General features: G+C 36.5%; 1 protein-coding gene across 1 annotated transcript; it reads right to left on the bottom strand.

Annotated features, from left to right (window-relative positions):
- Positions 1-12,051: 12,051 nt before the first annotated feature.
- On the bottom strand, positions 12,052-16,074 carry LOC130053676 (uncharacterized protein K02A2.6-like). Its single transcript, XM_056161069.1, has one exon. It carries the CDS (start codon positions 16,072-16,074, stop codon positions 12,052-12,054), a length of 4,023 nt encoding a protein of 1,340 aa, XP_056017044.1.
- Between the last annotated feature and the right edge of the window lie 3,644 nt (positions 16,075-19,718).

Genomic DNA, 19,718 nt, shown 5'->3' on the forward strand with positions numbered 1-19,718 from the left:
CTGAAATTTTTATCATTTCCTTTATTTATTTTATTTAGCACACTTACAAGGCTTTAATTCAAAACATGCTAATAATTTTAAAAACTTAATCAGTCAGCGTTTGATTTATTTCAATGACTGAAACAACTCAATCCAATTCACTGCATGATCTGGATTATTTTTTATTATGAATCGAAAAGGAATCCTCCAAATCGATAATCGATTGTAAATTTCTTCGATTCTTGTATACTAACAGCCAGCCTATTTCACTCTTAGAACAAATTCGGGACAAACGATCGATCGCGATGGTTATTACATGAATATCAATCAATTAACGAGGCTTTTCCGATTCTAAAGACTCGTCTCAAAAACTATTATTCAAAAATAAACCCTACCCCACCGAAATCGGCCTTTGTTATGCACAATCATGACATTAGTACAAAGGTAGTTAAGAAAATACTCAGTTACCCATCTGGCGGAAATGATCCGAGTCTTTCCATGACTCAAATAAGACGGAAACAAAATAGCATATCTTCTGTAAAGTTTCTGATCTTTGAGTATCTTTTTTTGTTTGCTTTCTTTGACATTTTTGAATGTGAATATATTGCGCCAAAATTTCAATGTGCTTATAATCCCTGGCCTTGAACTTGATGTAGACGTAATAGTATTTATGCTTTTCAATCACACAAGAGTGCAATATATTCAAGCATGAGAAAACTTGAGAGAAGGGACGTAAACAATTTTAGATTCGATTTTAATGGTAAACAATTGTCTGTAGTTGATGAATTTCAATATCAAGTATTCTGATTTTTTTTTTTTTAGAAAGGATTGTTTCAAATCTAACAAAGATAGACATAAGTATAAGAACCAATGAAAGCCGGCCATGTTCTATGTATTACGCAAATATATAAAATACTGTTTACCTATTTTATTTTTAACAATAACTTTATCGGTTTAACTGAGTAAAAGATGAAAAACACGAAAAATTTGAAAATTAACGGCGTAGAAATTTGATTGTGACGTAATGTTTGCGGGCCGGAATGTTTCCGGGCATATATCGTGTGATATATGCCCGCAAACTTTTAAAGAAAAAAGAAGAGATGAAATTGAAAGTATATAATAAATTCAATTAACATAGCTTTATGAGATGCCAGTTGGTTTAAGTTATGTATAATAGGCACTGTGGTAATAGGAAGTTTGTGCATTATATTTTGTTTAGTACTTCCATGATATAACTTTGTTATCATCTATAAAAATGCAAACAATTGTCACATCAACAGATTCTTCAAAATCACATATGATCATGACTTCAAGTAGTTTCTACTTAAAACAAATTATAACTTGATAAAAATATCCTAAAAAATCAATGTCACTAAAAATAAGTTGACTTAAAAAAATCCCTTTTAGAATTTAAAATTTAAAAAAAAGCTAATGATACACATTATAATGTTGATCATTTTAAATGGTCTTCAATTGAGAAAAAAAGACTTCTTTTACTTCAACCATTTTTTATTCAAATTTATATCGTCAATTAAAAACTGTTGCCCAACTACTCTATATTAATATTTTAAGTGTAGTAGTTGGGCATTCTGCCACTACTATTGATATGTTCTTTTTACTTCGCGTTGTGTTTTTTTTTTTTAATGATGATAAGTGTTATATAAAGTATTCAACCCTTTAGATATTTCCAGGTAAGTTTGAGTCCGCCTAGAGTGAGGCTAGCAATAAAATAATAAATAAATAAAGTTTTAAACCTTTAATAAAGTTCAACAATTGTATGATAAATACCAAAATAATAATCCCGGGGAATGAATGTGGCTTGAGAGAAAAATATAACTAAATAGGAAAAATAAAGAAACAATAATCAAAAATACAGGGTGAGGCAACTCCTGATATTTACCTTGTTGCAAGGAATGGCTCAGCAGAAGCCCCGAGCACGGTTGTGCTCGGGTTTAAATACTATTCTTAACAAAAGAATGAAAGTAAAAGTTACCTGTAATGTGATTTGATAATAAATCTAGAAGTAACCAATGAGAAGTTTTGTAATAAAATACGTTTGAAAATAAAAGATAACTCTCTTCCTGTTTCATGAAATAAACAACTCGAATACGAAGATAGGAATTTACGTAGACAAGTAAGTAGAAAATAATGAAATGGAGATAATATAGACCGATACTACCACATTCTTCCCCCCTTAGACAATTACTATATTTTTATTTATAAAAATATATGATTGAATATAATAGAATTTCTAACAATAGATAATGATAATATACAGTAGATAAAATTTAAAGTCCATGTAAATCATAACACAAAATAATTATAGTCAGTGAATTCAAAAATCTGGTATTGTGCACGTTTCGTCCATTATTGTACACGCAATCTTCCTGTTCTCCTTATCTAACAAACTTTTAATCACGAGTGTACTATCACTGGTTTTGCCAGGAAAGATATCTGTCACCTCATCTCTGCAGTTGGTCCTATTTTCCCCTGCTAACGGAAATGACGCGAATAAGTTCTTGGTTTGCGCCCTCCTCTTCCTTTGTGCTTCCAATTTTTCCTCGTCCAAACGTCGTATGCGTTCCTCTTTCGATCCTAGTCTATATGGAGCACAGGTTCCTGGGTTTACGTAGAAGCGATTAGGGACGTCCTTAACTTCTAGAACCCCGTTTTGTCCTCCATGGGTTCTAAGATGACCTTTTCCTTTGGAGTGGATGGCAAACTGTTTGCCACATAAGGTGCATTTATATAGTGGAACGTATTTCCGATGGACTTTTGCCCAATGGGCCATATACTTCCGAAAATTTGAGAATTTCCCCAGTGGTTGGCATTCCGGAACCTGGCACTCCATTCCCAGGGCACACCACTGCTTCCTAGAATCATGTTCTTCTGGGAACTGTGACAGTTCCTTATGGTCTCTATTTACGGATTCAAGTTCATGGAACTGTTGCAGTTCCTGACTGTCCACCTCTATTTCCAGGACGTCCATCTACAAAAACGATTTATATTGAAATAATATGTTCCATATTTTCATAAACATCAACTGTTTTAACACATCAAATCAAAAGCATGTTGACATGCCTCACAACTAAAAATAATACTTTACACTTAACTATGCATATGCTAAAATAATAGATCTGTACATTTATTTTTTTTAAATTTCCAGCAAATTCAACATTATAGATCGAGTATCTGCTTGGGTTTAACTACTCGTCCAGATTTAGTAGTTAATGGGGGAATGGGTGCTACTGGGGAACTCGTCTGAATTAGATAATCATCAAGGTCACTAAGAACAGATGAGTCGTTGTTCTCATTGTCCAGTAACCAATTGTCTGGCGGATTTCTACCCAGGTAATGTTTTAGATGATCTTTATGAACAGTGATAATAGGAGATGTTGCATCTCTCTGAACTCTGCAAACGGACTGCGATATATCTTCTACAACTAAATAAGGACCTATCCATCCCAAACCAAGTTTTTTATTTGCTTCAGGGGGATACCAGCGCCAGATCCAATCACCTTGACTGATTTCCCTTCTCTTGAGGTGGGCATCGTAATCACGTTTTTGTCTTTTTGCAGATGAACCTAGGTTATCATGGGCCAATTGAAAAACTATTTCCATGGTTTGCCTTATCCATTCTACATATCGTATTTCACACATTTCGTTTCCCTGGTCAGGGGGTAATCCCGCCATTAGATCAATGGGGAAACTGTTCTCCCTCCCAAACATCATTAGATTCGGTGAACACCCAGTAGACTTATGTTCCGTAGCCCTGTATGCCATCATCAAACAGGGAAGTAAATCATCCCAATCTTGTGGATTTTCATGAGTAAATATGGAGAGCATTTGTTTCAAAGTGCGGTTGAATCGCTCAACCATTCCGTCTGATTGGGGTCTATAGGGCGTGGTCCTAGTTTTGTTTATCCCCAGTTTATAGCAAACTGCCTGAAATAGGTCGGATTCAAATTCGCGACCTTGGTCCGTGTGTATTTGTTCAGGACAACCGAACCTACAAATGAATTCATTAACAAGACGATCAGCAACAGTGAGTGCAGTATGATTTTCAATTGCAAATGCTTCCTTCCATTTTGTGAAATAGTCCCCAATTACCATTATATATTGGTTACCTTTATTTGAAACAGGTAGAGGGCCAAAGATATCTATTGCGATACACTGTAAGGGGGCAGTGATTTTGAACTGATGCAGTTCATTTCTTCCCAACCCGGGGCCAGGTTTATTTCGAGCGCACAATTCACAAGATTTGCACCACCTGTCTATATCCTCTCGCATGTCTGGCTAATAGAACCGACGTTTAATAACATCTATTGTTCTGTCCCTACCAAAATGACCCGCAGTCTGACTAGAATGCAAGTGGTTGAATATTTCAGTTCGTATGTTAGTAGGTGCTACTAACCGAAGTTCGATAGAATTCCTACAATGTGACTTTTTGTACAAAAGCTCATCGCGAATTTCTAGAAATTCCCATTGTGACCATAACGTTTTTGATCCTTTTGTTAGGTTCTCAACCTCGGATTTGGGTGGTTTATGATTAGTATAAGTGCCCATCAAATCGATAATAGGCCCTAAGCTTTCGTCTTCATTTTGAAATTTGCACAAGTCTTCACGAGACCATGTATCTAACCAATTAACTCGATTAGATTCTGTTGTATCGGAACAAGCGCCCTGTTCCACGACTGGATGTACTAGAATTTTGTCACAACTTTGATCAGTGTTACAATAGTTGACACATTCAGGACAGTCTGAGCGTTTACACTGTAGACGCGATAACCCATCCGCGTTTTTGTGCTTAGACCCAGGTCTGTGTTCAAGAACAAAATCATAACACTCTATAACACTCAACCAACGCGCAAACATCCCCTCAACGTCTTTAAAATTTCGCAAACATTTCAAGGGAGCATGATCACTTCGCACAACAAATTTTCTGCCTAATAAGTAATAGCGGAAATGTCTCAGAAAGGAAACGAGTGCCAAGAGTTCTCTCTTGGTCGTGCAGTAATTTTGTTGAGTGTGACTTAATGTTTTACTGCCATACGCAATAACGCGCTCTTCACCGTCTTGAATCTGAGAAAGAACGCCACCCAGGGCATACGCACTTGCGTCTACGTCGAGTACGAATGTTTCTTTACTATCGGGAAATGCCAAAATTGGGGAATTAATCAGCTTCTGTTTTAAAGAGTGGTAAGATTTCTCACATTCTGAATCCCATTTGAAGGTTACTTTTTTCGCGGTAAGTCTTGTGAGAGGAATTGCAATTTCAGAAAAGTTTTCAATAAATCTGCGGTAGTAACCGACAAAACCTAAGAAACTTCTAACATCTTTCTTGTTTTCTGGACGGGGCCAATTCTCAACAACTTTCGTTTTATCTGGGTCATACTGTATGCCTTGTTCGGAAACTAAATGACCTAGGTAGGTGACCTCTTCATGAAACAACGAACATTTCTTTGGTTTGAGTTTCAAACCTGCTTCCCGAAGTTTACAAAATACAAAACGTAGATTTTCAAGAGCTGTTTCAAAATCTCTACCAAAAACAATTATGTCGTCTAGATAACATAAACATTTTTCAAGGCAAAGATTTCCTAACACTTTCTCCATTAAACGTTGAAATGTGGCGGGGGCATTACAAAGGCCGAATGCCATGACATTGAACTGAAACAAACCCCGGTGAGTTGTAAACGCCGTCTTGATTTTATCTTTTTCGTCCATTTTTATCTGCCAATAACCACTGGCCAGATCTAGCGTTGAGAACCATTTATTTCCTGACAATTTGTCTAGGGTATCGTCAATTCTTGGGAGCGGAAACGCGTCTTTTTTCGTGACTGAGTTTAATTTACGAAAGTCCAGACAAAATCTGGGTGTACCGTCCTTTTTGGTTACTAAGCATAACGGGGCGCGCCAAGGGCTATCACTGGGCTCAATTACTTTGCTTTCAAGCATTTTATCCAACTCAGACTCAACTATTTCTCTTTGCTGCAGTGCCATTCGTCGTGGGGGTAAGCGGATAGGGACACTATCACCCGTGTCTATTTTGTGGGTTACTATGTCAGTCTGTTCCACCTTTCCGTCAGGTCCCACAAAAATCTCTTTGAACTCGCGAATAAGTTCAACAACCTTTTCTTTCTCTTCGAGTTTTAAATTAACTGACGTGTTTTCCACAAGCAACGACAAATGTTCCGGTAATGTACCAGATTGATCTTCCCGCGATGACTGATCATAAAAAATTTCTGACATTTGTCCCACTGTAGCTAGGACATCATCACGTTTTAATTTCACTGGCTTTTCGTCAAGATTTAGAATTGAAATGACTTGACTTGTGTTTTCTGTATTAACAATTGATCTGGCTACAAAGAGACTTTTATTTCTTGCAAATTTTGACGCCTCAACTATGCCCTGCTGATCAGGACTAAAACCCGCGATGTAACCCTCAACTACCATCTCGGAATTTCCAGGAATTGTAAAATTCTCAATGGCTTTTAGAAAGGCAACTCTGGAATTTGTGTTTTGAAACAACTTTATTGATCCGCTTTTGAACCTTAATTTCCTTTTTCGGATTAAAATATCCATGTCATTCTTTTTAAGGAAATCCGTCCCCAATAGACCATCAATTCCTTTTAAATTTCCAACAACAAAATGGTGTTCAAAAGCATGATTTCCGACTGATAGTTTAACCATTTGTTTCCCAAATACAACTAATTTATTCCCATTTGCAGTTTGGAGTACGGTGTCAGTACTCTGAAGCGCGGTTTCTAATTTTAGCTGATCATGAAGACTTTTCCTTAGTACTGAAACAGGTGCTCCTGTATCTATAAGTAGCTGGCAATGTTGATCTCCTATTTGTGCTTTTACATATAAACATGTGGTATTTTTCTCCACATTCACTGACTTCAGTGAACTGTCTTTAATCGCGTGTTTTGATTCAGTTTTACTTGGTAACTGACTATTTGTCTTAGATTTGACATCAGGATTTTGGTTTTCATTAGAAAACTCTTTCAACGCGCTGAGATCAGTAGTTGTCTTTGAAACCGCAGGTGATTTCATCTCAATTGAAACTGGGTCATTAGTACGGTCTGTTGACTTTTCGTTTGCAAATGATCGTTTGTCACTTTTCAAGGCTGACATTCCGACCTCAATGTCAGCCGATATTAGTTTAAAGTTTTTGGGGTTTGCCCGGGTTTTGTAACTGCCGGTCTAAGATCGGGAAATTTCCTGTAACATCGGTTTTCTATGTGACCTACACCTTTACAATAATTGCATATAATTTCAGATCTGGTCTTAGGCTCTGGTGTGGAAGTTTGAGTACTTTTTAGTAAATCTTTTATTTCTATTTTGAATTTCTCTAGTTTGAGATCAATCATTTTCTCCATTTCCTCTCGATGGACAGAAGTTTCTCTCTTCTGAAGCGTGTGCATGGGTATCATGCCCTGATCGCGTTCGGTCCCGAACTCGTTACACGGTTTTTTTTACATGATCTAGAGAACCATCAAAGGCCTCATATTCCATTGCGTATGCGATCGCTTGATCTAGTGACAAGGGATGGTGAAATTGGACATGTTTTTTGAGTTCATAATGTCCTAAACCATGAATGAAATGGTCTATAATTTGCGCTTCTAAAGCAGAGTAGGCGACATGGGGATATGCTTTTAATGCTAATCTGCGTAAGGCATAACCGAATTCTGCTGCAGATTCCTGTTTCTCGCGTTTTCTGTTTTTAAATTCACACCTAAACGCTACTTCTCTTTCAACAGGATTAAATCGTCTGCCCAGAATAGATTTAAGCCTAGTATAATCTTGCAAGTCAGACCGCGTACATTCACTGAGTAGTTTTTGCGCGTTGCCTTTTAAAGACATAATGAGCTGTTGAGAACGTTCGCGTTCATTCCAGCCATTCCAGTCTGCTACTTGTTCGAAGCTAATTATATAATCTTGCCAGTCGGTTGATGTACCATCAAATTTCTCGGGTTCTTTTTCTTTAAGAATTTTGTCACTGTTAAGTGAGTAGCCCGGTGAATAACTATGCAAAGTTCGCATCGGAGTGTAACACTCCTCGTCCCGATATAATCTGCCAGTATCTGTATAAAGTGGCGGATCTAGAAATCTATTGTGATCTATAGGAGTATTGTACTCCACGTGCCGATCAATACTACGTCGTGGCGGATCTACCAAACCATTGTTATCATTGAATGATATTCGACTTGTTTGCCTGGGAGTATTGAACTCCTCGTGCAGAGTTCTATCCGAAATAATACGGCGTCTTGGCGGATCTACCAAACCATTGTTATCATTGAATGATATTCGACGTGTTTGCCTGGGAGTATTGCACTCCTCGTGCAGAGTTCTATCCGAAATAATACGGCGTCTTGGCGGATCTACCAAACGGCTATAATCATCAAAACGATGCCAATCAGACTGACTAACAAACTTGTTTGACAGGTCTCTATTCTCGGACGCATTCGAAGGCGTCTTTTCAATTTTTGGTCTAGCACCGCTAACTGAATCGTAATCAGTGTAAAAAGGGGATTTCCTGTTGATTTTGTCTTTTAATTGCTTTAATATGTCGTCAACATACTTATCAAAATCGCGATTTGATTCATCATGTTTGTCCTTACCCGAAGGACCAAATGTTGCCATTTTCAAACAAATTAGACCTTCACTTTAAGTTTAACATTCATTCAACATTCAAATTTGACTCAAATCCTGGTTCAAACGGCACCACTGTAGTAGTTGGGCATTCTGCCACTACTATTGATATGTTCTTTTTACTTCGCGTTGTGTTTTTTTTTTTTAATGATGATAAGTGTTATATAAAGTATTCAACCCTTTAGATATTTCCAGGTAAGTTTGAGTCCGCCTAGAGTGAGGCTAGCAATAAAATAATAAATAAATAAAGTTTTAAACCTTTAATAAAGTTCAACAATTGTATGATAAATACCAAAATAATAATCCCGGGGAATGAATGTGGCTTGAGAGAAAAATATAACTAAATAGGAAAAATAAAGAAACAATAATCAAAAATACAGGGTGAGGCAACTCCTGATATTTACCTTGTTGCAAGGAATGGCTCAGCAGAAGCCCCGAGCACGGTTGTGCTCGGGTTTAAATACTATTCTTAACAAAAGAATGAAAGTAAAAGTTACCTGTAATGTGATTTGATAATAAATCTAGAAGTAACCAATGAGAAGTTTTGTAATAAAATACGTTTGAAAATATAAAAGATAACTCTCTTCCTGTTTCATGAAATAAACAACTCGAATACGAAGATAGGAATTTACGTAGACAAGTAAGTAGAAAATAATGAAATGGAGATAATATAGACCGATACTACCACATAAGAATGATCTGACATATCAGAATTAAGTATTTTATATTTATCAGAGACATGTGTAATAATTTAATTATATGTCTCAGTAATTATGAAATGAGTTGTTACAAAACTGCACTCTTAGTCTTTCCACACATCAAAGTAGATGTTTATCTGTTTCATTGAAAAAAATATAAAAATTGTAAAATAAATAAAAAACAGATGTCTGAAATTGTTCAAAAGAATTTGTTATGAAATTCTAAAGGGTTCCCATAAAACATTTTTGTAACATGCAATGAAATAGTTTTTAATCTATTTAGTAAAACGTTGTATAAATATTTTCATACATTTTTTTTCAGAAACATTTGAAAAACGTTTTTGAAATGTTCAATAAAGATATTTAAAATATCATTTTAATGACATTTTTTGAAAACGTACTTAGACTGTTTTAAGAAAATGTCATATCAACATTTTCTAAAATGATTATCAGAAATGTCAACATAACATTCTTAAAACGTTTGAAAAAAAACGTTTTAATCAGGGACTGAAAAACTGTTTAATGAAACGCTTAAAAAACATTTCTGAAACAATTCATTAAACAGATTAGAAAACCTTTTCAAGAATAAAAATAAAAATGCTTTTTACACGTTTTTAACACAATTTACAAAAAGACGAAATGTTTTAAAAACATTTTTAGAACGTTTTGAAAAAATGTTTTATCAAACCCCCAATAAACCATTAAAAAAATGTTTTGAAAAAGGTTCGTGCTCCTTGGGATCCCCACGGGATGATAAATAGTTAGATGTAAAACTTATACGGTACCAATTTTGATGCACCAGATGCGCATTTCGACAAATAATGTCTCTTTAGTGATGCTCAAACCGAAATTTTGGAAATTCGAAATAACAATAAACTTGTAAGAGCTAAAGGGAAACATAGAGTGCCAAAAAACTGGAACCAAATTCGTCCAAGAATAAGAGCTATGCATCAGGGAGATATAATCCTTAATTTTGAAATGAATTCCCTAACTTTTATCCCAGCAATTAAATATACATCCGTATTTTGAAGCTAGTAACGAAGTACTTAGCTACTGGACTGTAGAGACCCCCGGGGACTAACAGTCCACCAGCAGATGCCTCGACTTAGGGGTCGTAATGTAAAACTTATACAGTACCAATTTTGATGCACCAGATGTGCATTTCGATGTGATAGAAAGACAGTTAAAGGATGATATTTTAACTTCTATGGAATGGATGCATAAGAACTAATTGATAAATTCAAAGAAAACACAGTATATTTTAACAGAAACGTCATAGACATTATCTAAATGTAGAAACATTTCTATAAATGTTGGTGAAATATTAATAGAGTATGTTAAATGTGGCAAACGTTTCGGTCTTTACATCGATGATTATCTTACGTGGTCTTATCACACAGATGCCTTATGTAAAAAAAAAAAAAAAAAAAAAAAAAAAAAAAAAAAAAACCTAGTCAGAAACTAGGTGTTCTATGGAGATTGAATATTTTTATGCCAAAGGAAACAGTACTTGAATTCTACAGTACCATAAATTTTTCCTCAATTTAATTATTGTTTAACAGTATGCCAGATACAAGACAAATATTGATAGGTTTTTTAAATTACAGAAGAGAGCAGCAAGGATCATTTTAGAAATCAAAGTATCCCTCTTTCAGCGTCAACTTCTTTTATACTTGCTATCAAGTTTGAGACGGATGCCTTTGTCTGACTACTGTAAAAGAGGTTATTTATGTAGAGGTTAAGTAAACGTTTTTCCACGTCCAACATTATGTGTTGGGGGAAATACGCGGTCATGGTAACTGAATATGATATATATTATATCAAATATTCTTAGTTATACGCGTGGTGGAAAACGTACTTTTTACGTAACTGCGAAGTTAGTGTGAATTTCCCCACGTGTAAATAACCACTTTGACAGTATTTTATGTATCGACATTTTTTTTTTAATTTTTTTTTTTGACATCTTATGAATCCTGGGTATTTGAATGTTTTAGATTTGTGAACGCAGTAAACACAAGAAATACAAGACAGCTTTAATAATCTTATTGAATGAAAGGTGAAAATAATGAAGTGAAGATAACGAACAGTGACTCCTATAAGCAATACAAAATGGAGAGTTGGGCAAACACATACCCATAGATATGCCAGAGGTGGGATCGTGTCTAGTTACGAATTCATTTAACGAGGGAAATATAACGCAGTTGATGTAAACAGTGCACTGCACACGTCATCATTAACCGCGATTCTTTTTCTTTCAAATCAAACAATTATCCACAACAAAAGGTACGAAGGTATGGGAAAGCTTGTCTGGAATTTAAAATCATGTGTGTACTTTCCAAACTATTCATTTGTTTTATCTACGGGTGTTGATAACGGCCAGAACGGACACTTTAGTACACGAGCATACAACACAGACTTCACAGGAAAACAGATTTATATAGAACTGCGCATGCGTGCATTGCACTAAACTATGGAAACACATAATGAACATAATTAAGATACATAATATCAACATCCCTTTTTCTTTAAAGAGCTTTCAAATTAGTGCAAAATAAACATATAATATAAGAGAGCATTTGACTAGAAATAAAGACTTTCTTATTCTTGGATTCAACTTTTCAAATATATTAGACTGTCTTTTGTTATGTTTCATCATAAGAAAATAATCAAATTAACATTTAAAGATATTGAATCAACAAACAGTCAATCTGCAACATGATCAATGGCGAACATAGTCTTTTAATTTTACAGGTTCCTTGCGAGCACGGATAGATCTACGCAATGTTGGTTCCGGATTGTTTGTAGATAATGTTTCTTGCACAGGACAATCACTTGCATTCACTATTTCGCGAGATGAACCGATTACAGCTGTGGTTTCAATTGGCTTTTTCTTTTCTGGAAGATTTGCTGGTTCTGGGCTGGTCATTGTTTTCTCAGGGGGTGTATTTTGAAACGGTTTCCTCTTGTTTTCCAGGCGCACTGGGGACTTATCTCTTATTACTGCTTCAATTTCAGTGGGTCTAATATGAAGACGATTTCTGCGATAAGTTGTTCCATCCTGTGACTGAATTATGTAGGTCTGGTTATGAAGACAGTCAACAATTTTGCCAAGAATCCATTTTTCCTTTTCTTTCCTTTCAAAGAAAACACTTTGGTTCTGCTTCAGTGTAGGTTTGTCATAAGCCGTTTTGTTATAGTAACGTTTCACCGACTTCTTCCGTTGTTCACGTTTTGTATTGCGACTCGTCTTAGAGAGTATTAGTTTTGGAAGTCTTGTTCGAGTTGGTCTTCCAAACATCATCTCGCACGGACTAAGACCTGTATCTTGTCGAGGGGTATTTCTCTGTTCCATGAGTGCCTCGAATTGGTCTGTTCCTTCCTTGTCGCATTTAATAATCATGTTTTTGATGATTTTTACAGCCGATTCCGCCTTTCCGTTGGCTCTCTGATGGTTTGGTGAGGAGGTAACATGTCGTATTCCCCATTCCGTGGTGAATTTGCTGAATTCATATGAAGTAAATTGGGGTCCTCCATCCGAGACAATAATTGAAGGAATTCCGAAATGTGAAAATTGTTTCTTCAACGTTTTAATCAGTTTCACTGAAGTTGTTGTTGACATCAGATCAACTTCAATGTAATTTGTGTAATAATCAACACTAACAAGGTAAGTATGATTTTTCACTTGAAAAAAATCCAATCCAATCTTGTTCCAGGGTGTGGTTCCTTCATCATGTTGAGTAAGCATGGTTTTTGTTGGTCTAGCTTTCATCTGCTGACAGGCATAACAGTTTTCAGCAATCTGTTTTATGTCACTTTGCATGTTTGGCCAAAATACTGTTCCACGAGCACGTCGAATCATAGAATCATAGCCAAGGTGAGCTGAGTGAAGTCGACACTTAACATCAGATCTAAGAGATTTCGGAATCACTATGGCTTCTCCCTTAACGATAATGTCATTATGGACACTCAATGTATCTCGTAAGTCATAATAATGTTTCACTGGTTCCTCTACCAAATTCTTTCTCTCTGGCCATCCAGTAGTGATGTATGCAATTAAACTTTGCAATTCAGGATCCTTTTCTGTTGCCTTGCTAATCTCTTCAAGACGAACATCTGATATATCTGGATCAAAACATACATTCATAATTCGTGGGCGATCATCTGGATCTTCTACTGTTGCTCTGCTCAATGCGTCTGCAATGACAAGGTCTTCACCTTTGATGAACTTGAAAGTAATATCGTATCTGTTCAATTTCATCATGATATCCTGTAGTCTACGTGGAGCAGCTGATAAGGGCTTTTTCAGAATAACTTCTAGAGGTTTGTGGTCATTCTCAATAATCACTTTTCTTCCATAGGTGTACTGGTCAAACTTTTCCAGTCCGAATAGAATGGATAAGGCCTCTTTCTCGATTTGAGCCCATTTTCGTTGTGACGAAGAGAGTGAGCGCGAAGCGTATTCAATTGGCTTTCCACCTTGTAAAAGAACAGCTCCAAGACCATCTTTACTGCTGTCTGTTTGTACAGTCAATTCCAGATCAGGATTGTAGTAGGCTAGAATAGGAGTACAGGTTAGCTGTATCTTGATATCAGTAAATGCCTTTTCACACTTGTCAGTCCACTTCCAGTGAGTGTCTTTGCGTGTGAGTTTTCTAAGTGGTTCCAGAGTTGTGGATAAGCTCGGTATAAATTTGGCCATGTACTGCACCATAACACAAAATCTTCTTACACCTGACACATCAGTTGGTCTAGGCATGTCGACAATGGCTTTCACTTTTCCATCGTCTGCTTTCACTCCATTGCTAGTTACTTTGTGCCCATGAAAAGTAATTTCTTGGAGTCCGATTTCTTTTTTTTCGTCATTCAGGATGATCTTTGCTTCATTACATCTTGAGTACAGGAGTTTCAGTTTTTCCTTGTTGTCTCTTTCAGCTTCTGGAATAGTATCTCCACATCCAGTAACAATGATATCGTCCGCTATGGTAAAAACACCTTCAATATCACCCAGAGCTTCAGTCAACTTTCTCTGAAAAATTTCACTAGAAACTTTTAATCCAAATGGGAGTCTCTGCCATCTGTATCGACCAAATGGGGTGATCATGGTTGTCAATAAACTGGATTCATTATCCAACTTAACATGCCAGTATGCCTCTTTTACATCTAACTTGCTAAACAGCTTTGCATTTTGTAGCTTGGGTAGCACATCATCAAGTACAGGTAGTTTATAGTGTTCACGCAATAATGCTGAATTTAAAGCTTGTGGATCAAGACAAATCCTCAATTTGCCATTGGCTTTGTGTACTACTGCCATCTGATTTACCCATTTTGTAGGTGTTGTAACTGGAATAAGGATTCCTCTGTCAACTAGACTGTCAAGTTCTGCTTTCACACGGTCTTTGATAGCGAGAGGGAGTTTTCTACATGGGAGAGTTTTTGGTTGGATCTGGCTATCTATTACAAGTGTAGCTTCTCCAAGGTCACCTAATTCTGATTTAGATGTGGTATTCAGCTTCCAGATAAACTTTTCACCATTCACTGTGATGAGATTCATTTTCTTTATAACATCAAGTCCTAATAAACTCTGAAGTTTATTGCTTACAACTGCAAATGTCACATTCACCACTTCTCCAGATTTTGGGTTTGTAACACACAGGTCTACTTCTCCTAAAGTTTTCAAAGGTGCTGCATCATACACGCGCAGAGTCGATGAGGACGGACGAACTTGTTCCTTTCGAACATACTTCTTTTGGATCGTATTGGTTTGTGCACCACTGTCCAATTGGAAACGTACGTCACAATTGTTCACATTCATAACTGCCGTTAATGAATTATTATTACAGTTCAGCGAGTTCACAGCATTCAGCCAGTGTTCATCTTCATCAGATGACTCGTCATACCGATTTCTCTCTACCAGGTGCACTTTCTTGCATTTCACACTGAAATGATTTCGTCCATGACATTTATTACAAGTTTTTCCCCATGCCGGACATAATTCTTTCTTCCAGACATGTTTGTTTCCACAAAATTTGCACATTTTCTCTCCTCTGTCTTGTGGTGTACTTTGTGCTGTTTTCTTGTAAGGGAACTTGTTTGTACTTTTTCTGTTTCTTGGAGTTTGATGCTCACTAACTTTATGTACACTAGACTGGTTTTCCTTCTTCATTTCTTCTGCTTGTCTATTCGCTTGTTCATAAGACTGACAAATTTTGATTGTTTTCTTAAGGTCCAAGTCATCATCCCTAAGAAGAAGCTGTTGCATTTTTCCTGAGCAACTGAATACAATCTTGTCTCTAATCATTCGATCCTCTTCTTTGAAATTACATGATGCCGCTTTTATTCTTAACTCGGTAAGAAACTGGTCAAAAGGTTCCACATACTTGGTACTCCAGAATTTGTGCGATTCTGCCACTTCATTTCTACGAGGATTACAGTACTGTTCGATCTTGCTAAATACATCACCAGGCTTGTTTTTATCTTCATCTTGTGTCCACTCAAAATGATCATAAATTTTAAGAAGTCTCTCACCTCCACAATTGATAATCGTCGCCGTCTGAATTTCCTCCGGTAGTTTCGTCGTACCGCTAGCAATCAGGTAAATTTCCACTTGTCGCTTCCATGATTTATAATTCTCCGCTATATTACCAGTGAGAAGGTTTAATTCCGGTGGTAATCTTAAATTAGGATTTATCAAAGCACATGCATTTGCTTGAGCAGGAACTTCATTATCCTCAGGGGGTGCCATACTTTCACAATGCGGTCAAACGTGGAGTGGTACAACTGTAATTATTTTCAAATAATCACACATACATACAGTTTTTCTTCAGGAAACTCAAAGAAATAAATGTTCCAGATCCTGTGACACTTTTTGCACCGCTGCCACCATGTTGATAACGGCCAGAACGGACACTTTAGTACACGAGCATACAACACAGACTTCACAGGAAAACAGATTTATATAGAACTGCGCATGCGTGCATTGCACTAAACTATGGAAACACATAATGAACATAATTAAGATACATAATATCAACAACGGGGTTGTCAATAAAGTATACCCCAGTGATGGCGACATTTTTTTCCAGAAGCACTATGGGTAAACATCTTTTTTCAGCTGATGAAGAGCAGATTTCGTGATTCCTGTGTATACATTATTTTTAATTTTTATTATGTCTTACGGCGTGACCGTGCTTAAGGGCGAAGCAAAAAGTATTGGCATTAGTATCTATATCCAAAAACAGGACACCCCCCCCCCCAAAAAAAACCCCCGAAGTTAGCACGAGGACAGAGTTTTATCAAAGCATCCTAATATTGGACATTTGATCCGCCTATATATTGAACGCGGGAAATATAACGCAATTTATGTAAACAGTGCATTGTGACGTCATATTCAGCACCGGTATTTAGCAAATTTACAAACATAGGGGACATGACACCATCGCGTTAATCGAGGCATGATTCTATATGATTAAGAAAATAATATTTACATGCTTTTACGGATTTTATGTAACATCTCAGAACGACGTGAACAAGGGTAAACGCGATTCAAAATGGAGAAATATATGTCCACGTGCTAATATTCGAATCGACACCATTCGAACAAGAATTTTCAAGTTCCATAGGTATGGTTCATTTTTTCATTAGTTTTCTATATTTTCCTTTTCAACATGTATATACGCGTTACCTATAGGGAGAGTTCCGACCTCATGGCCCCTCGGGCCGTGAAAGGGCTTCACCCTCTATAAGTCACTGAAATACTCAGTATACGAATGAAACTAGGCAGCAGAAACAACCCGTTATAGTTTTCTCCCAAGGTTATGATATTGAATCATTAAAACATGATGAATGTGATTGAAATGTTTTTATACTGTTATATATACATTTTTTTCTGCTGCCTTCACTATGACTTGATTAATAACCTTTGACAAAGAATTTCACAAAACATTTAAACCATCATCTTGTGACCACAGGCACCTGAAGTATGGATATTACTACCCCCCCCCCTTTTTTCTTTTGATAATTTTTTTGGTGGCAATAATTTCTCTGAAATATGTGAATTCCCAGTCTAATACACGTGGGTTTTATTATACCTGTAAAAGGTCAATCTCTAAAGCTTTACAAAAAGCTTGAAACGATTACATGGATCGACAGAGGGATGAGATAGACTGGGAATTCACACATTTTAGGTGCTTGTCCTTGTGACGAAGTGTCGTATAGAGTATAAGCTTTAGTGTATTGAGGTACTACTTTAAACCTAGGGGTCGGATTGACTGGGGACGGATCAACTAAGGACAGTGGCGGATTTAAGGGCCCGAGTAAACTGGTACCCTGTTCGCTTCTCTCAAGTCACACGCTCGTCTTTTTCCGTAACCGGTAAGACGACTCGGACGTGGATTAGCCTGGTACCCGAGGCCTTCCGATGTTCAAAGAACGAAGACATCGGAAGGCCTCGGGTACCAGGCTAGGACGTGGATCGGCGCAAGAATTGCATCAAATTGATGCATTTCTTCGGCGGAAGCGCGCCTGTGGATGAGGTTAAAAGGCCCGAACTGAATCCCTGTATAATGTGTTATTCATATTTTCGCCACAGATTAATTTTGGTATCATAACATTTTATTCACTCTAATACATGATTCATTTGTGGTTACGGAAATAGCCGAGTAGTTTCGATTGCTCTCGTGTGTAGCACCAATCAGCGGGAAACTAAAATTTTGAAATTGAAGGTAAATCGTGGTAGGCCTATCTTGTTTAGGAAAATGTTCTAAACGATAAAAGAAGTAATAATTTCTTCCACTCCCGGAGAAAATATATGAGAATATCTTTTGATTTCTTGAATTTCTTTATTGGGAGAATTTTTTTTCCCAAAACCCTTAAAATTTGCGTCATTTTATTAATTTCACCTTATTAAAAATGATAGAAAAATAGTACGAATGATTTTAGTATTAGGAGACATTTCGACTATATACTGTTATCTACAACGCGTTGCGTACACGTTTTAGGGTAATAAAATCGATCCCGAATATATATTACGATACCAAAATATACATCGGGTCCGTCTTCTCTATAAGAGATTAAACTGACAAGAAAAATTTTCTATGAATATCAAAGAAATTGCATAGAATATAGAGATTTATGAACAATATCGCATGCTTCATGCGGCTTATTCCGTAATACCATTTCTCTTTAAATTCATTGTTTCTCTTTCATATTTACATGTCTACATGTATATCAACATTTTAACAATTAAAACATGTGCCCTAATTATCATAGATATTATTTACGAAATTAAAATATCACCATCATGCTATTATAGGCGGAAATTGGGGCAAGTGGGGCACTTTAGATTATTTTTGATATTCCATACTAATAGATCTGTATTTACAAAAGTTTAATGTCATGCAATAAAAGATAGATATGTTAAATTTCATTTCTCAGGTATGAAATGCTTTCAGAAGCACTACTCCAAAAGAAGGGAGACAAATCGTATAACTGCTGAGTGTCCCAGTTGCCCTTCTGTAATGGGGTAACTGGAACAACAATGGTGATACATAAAGTTAGAAGATTAAGTAGGGACAGGGACAAACAAGGGGTTCTTCCTCTCCCTCCAACCCTTTTTCCTGATCCCTCCTCCCCCCATCTTGTCGTTCAACCCCCTTAAATTCTCTCCCCAGCCCGTTTTCCTCCCTCCCTCCCTCGATCCTTCACCCCCCTCCCTTTCCCGATCAATCTTGACATTAAACACAGGTAAAACCGGCAAAGTGCTTCAAATTCGATTATCTATTAAATATTGAGCATAAGTTCAATTATATTCCTATCAATTGTCAACCCAAATCCACAGTTAGCCATTTCTAGAATATGACCAACAAGCTGATTCTCTTGATCCGATGTTAAGTACACGGCTGGTCGGGAGGCTAGGACATCAGTATCTTGTTTTCATTTCGCACTCCTTTCATGCGTAGATTTTGGTACTGCATACAGTAATTCTGCAGCTCTGCGAAAGCTTAGTTTATCACGTGTAGGTCTAATTTTTACTGCTTTTTTCATAGACGATTAAGACCACTTTACTTGTTTGGGGTTTTGGATTTTCTCTCGTCTTGCCCTTCAAACCTGCACATACCATATACATGCAATCATAAGCAAATGAAAATGACCTTTATTATGTTTGAAATCTAAGATTATTTATTGAATCAAATCTGCTGTGTTTTAAAATAGAGAATTATAAATTTATTATTTATCCTTTTAAAAGCATTATGAACTATCCAAAATCCTGCACCATTCACCAGTTCTAAGGATATCATTTTATTTGAAATGCATAAAATCTGAAACTAAAATACAACTTGAACACCTGTCCCACTTACCCCAATTCAAAAAGGAAATAGTCATGGGGAG

This window comes from Ostrea edulis, chromosome 3 (genome assembly GCF_947568905.1).
Source record: "Ostrea edulis chromosome 3, xbOstEdul1.1, whole genome shotgun sequence".
In the NCBI taxonomy this organism is placed as follows: domain Eukaryota; kingdom Metazoa; phylum Mollusca; class Bivalvia; order Ostreida; family Ostreidae; genus Ostrea; species Ostrea edulis.

What these genes read in the sequence shown, in the direction of transcription:
- LOC130053676 (XM_056161069.1), bottom strand. Translation starts at nt 16,074, where the DNA reads ATGGCACCCCCTGAGGATAATGAAGTTCCTGCTCAAGCAAATGCATGT.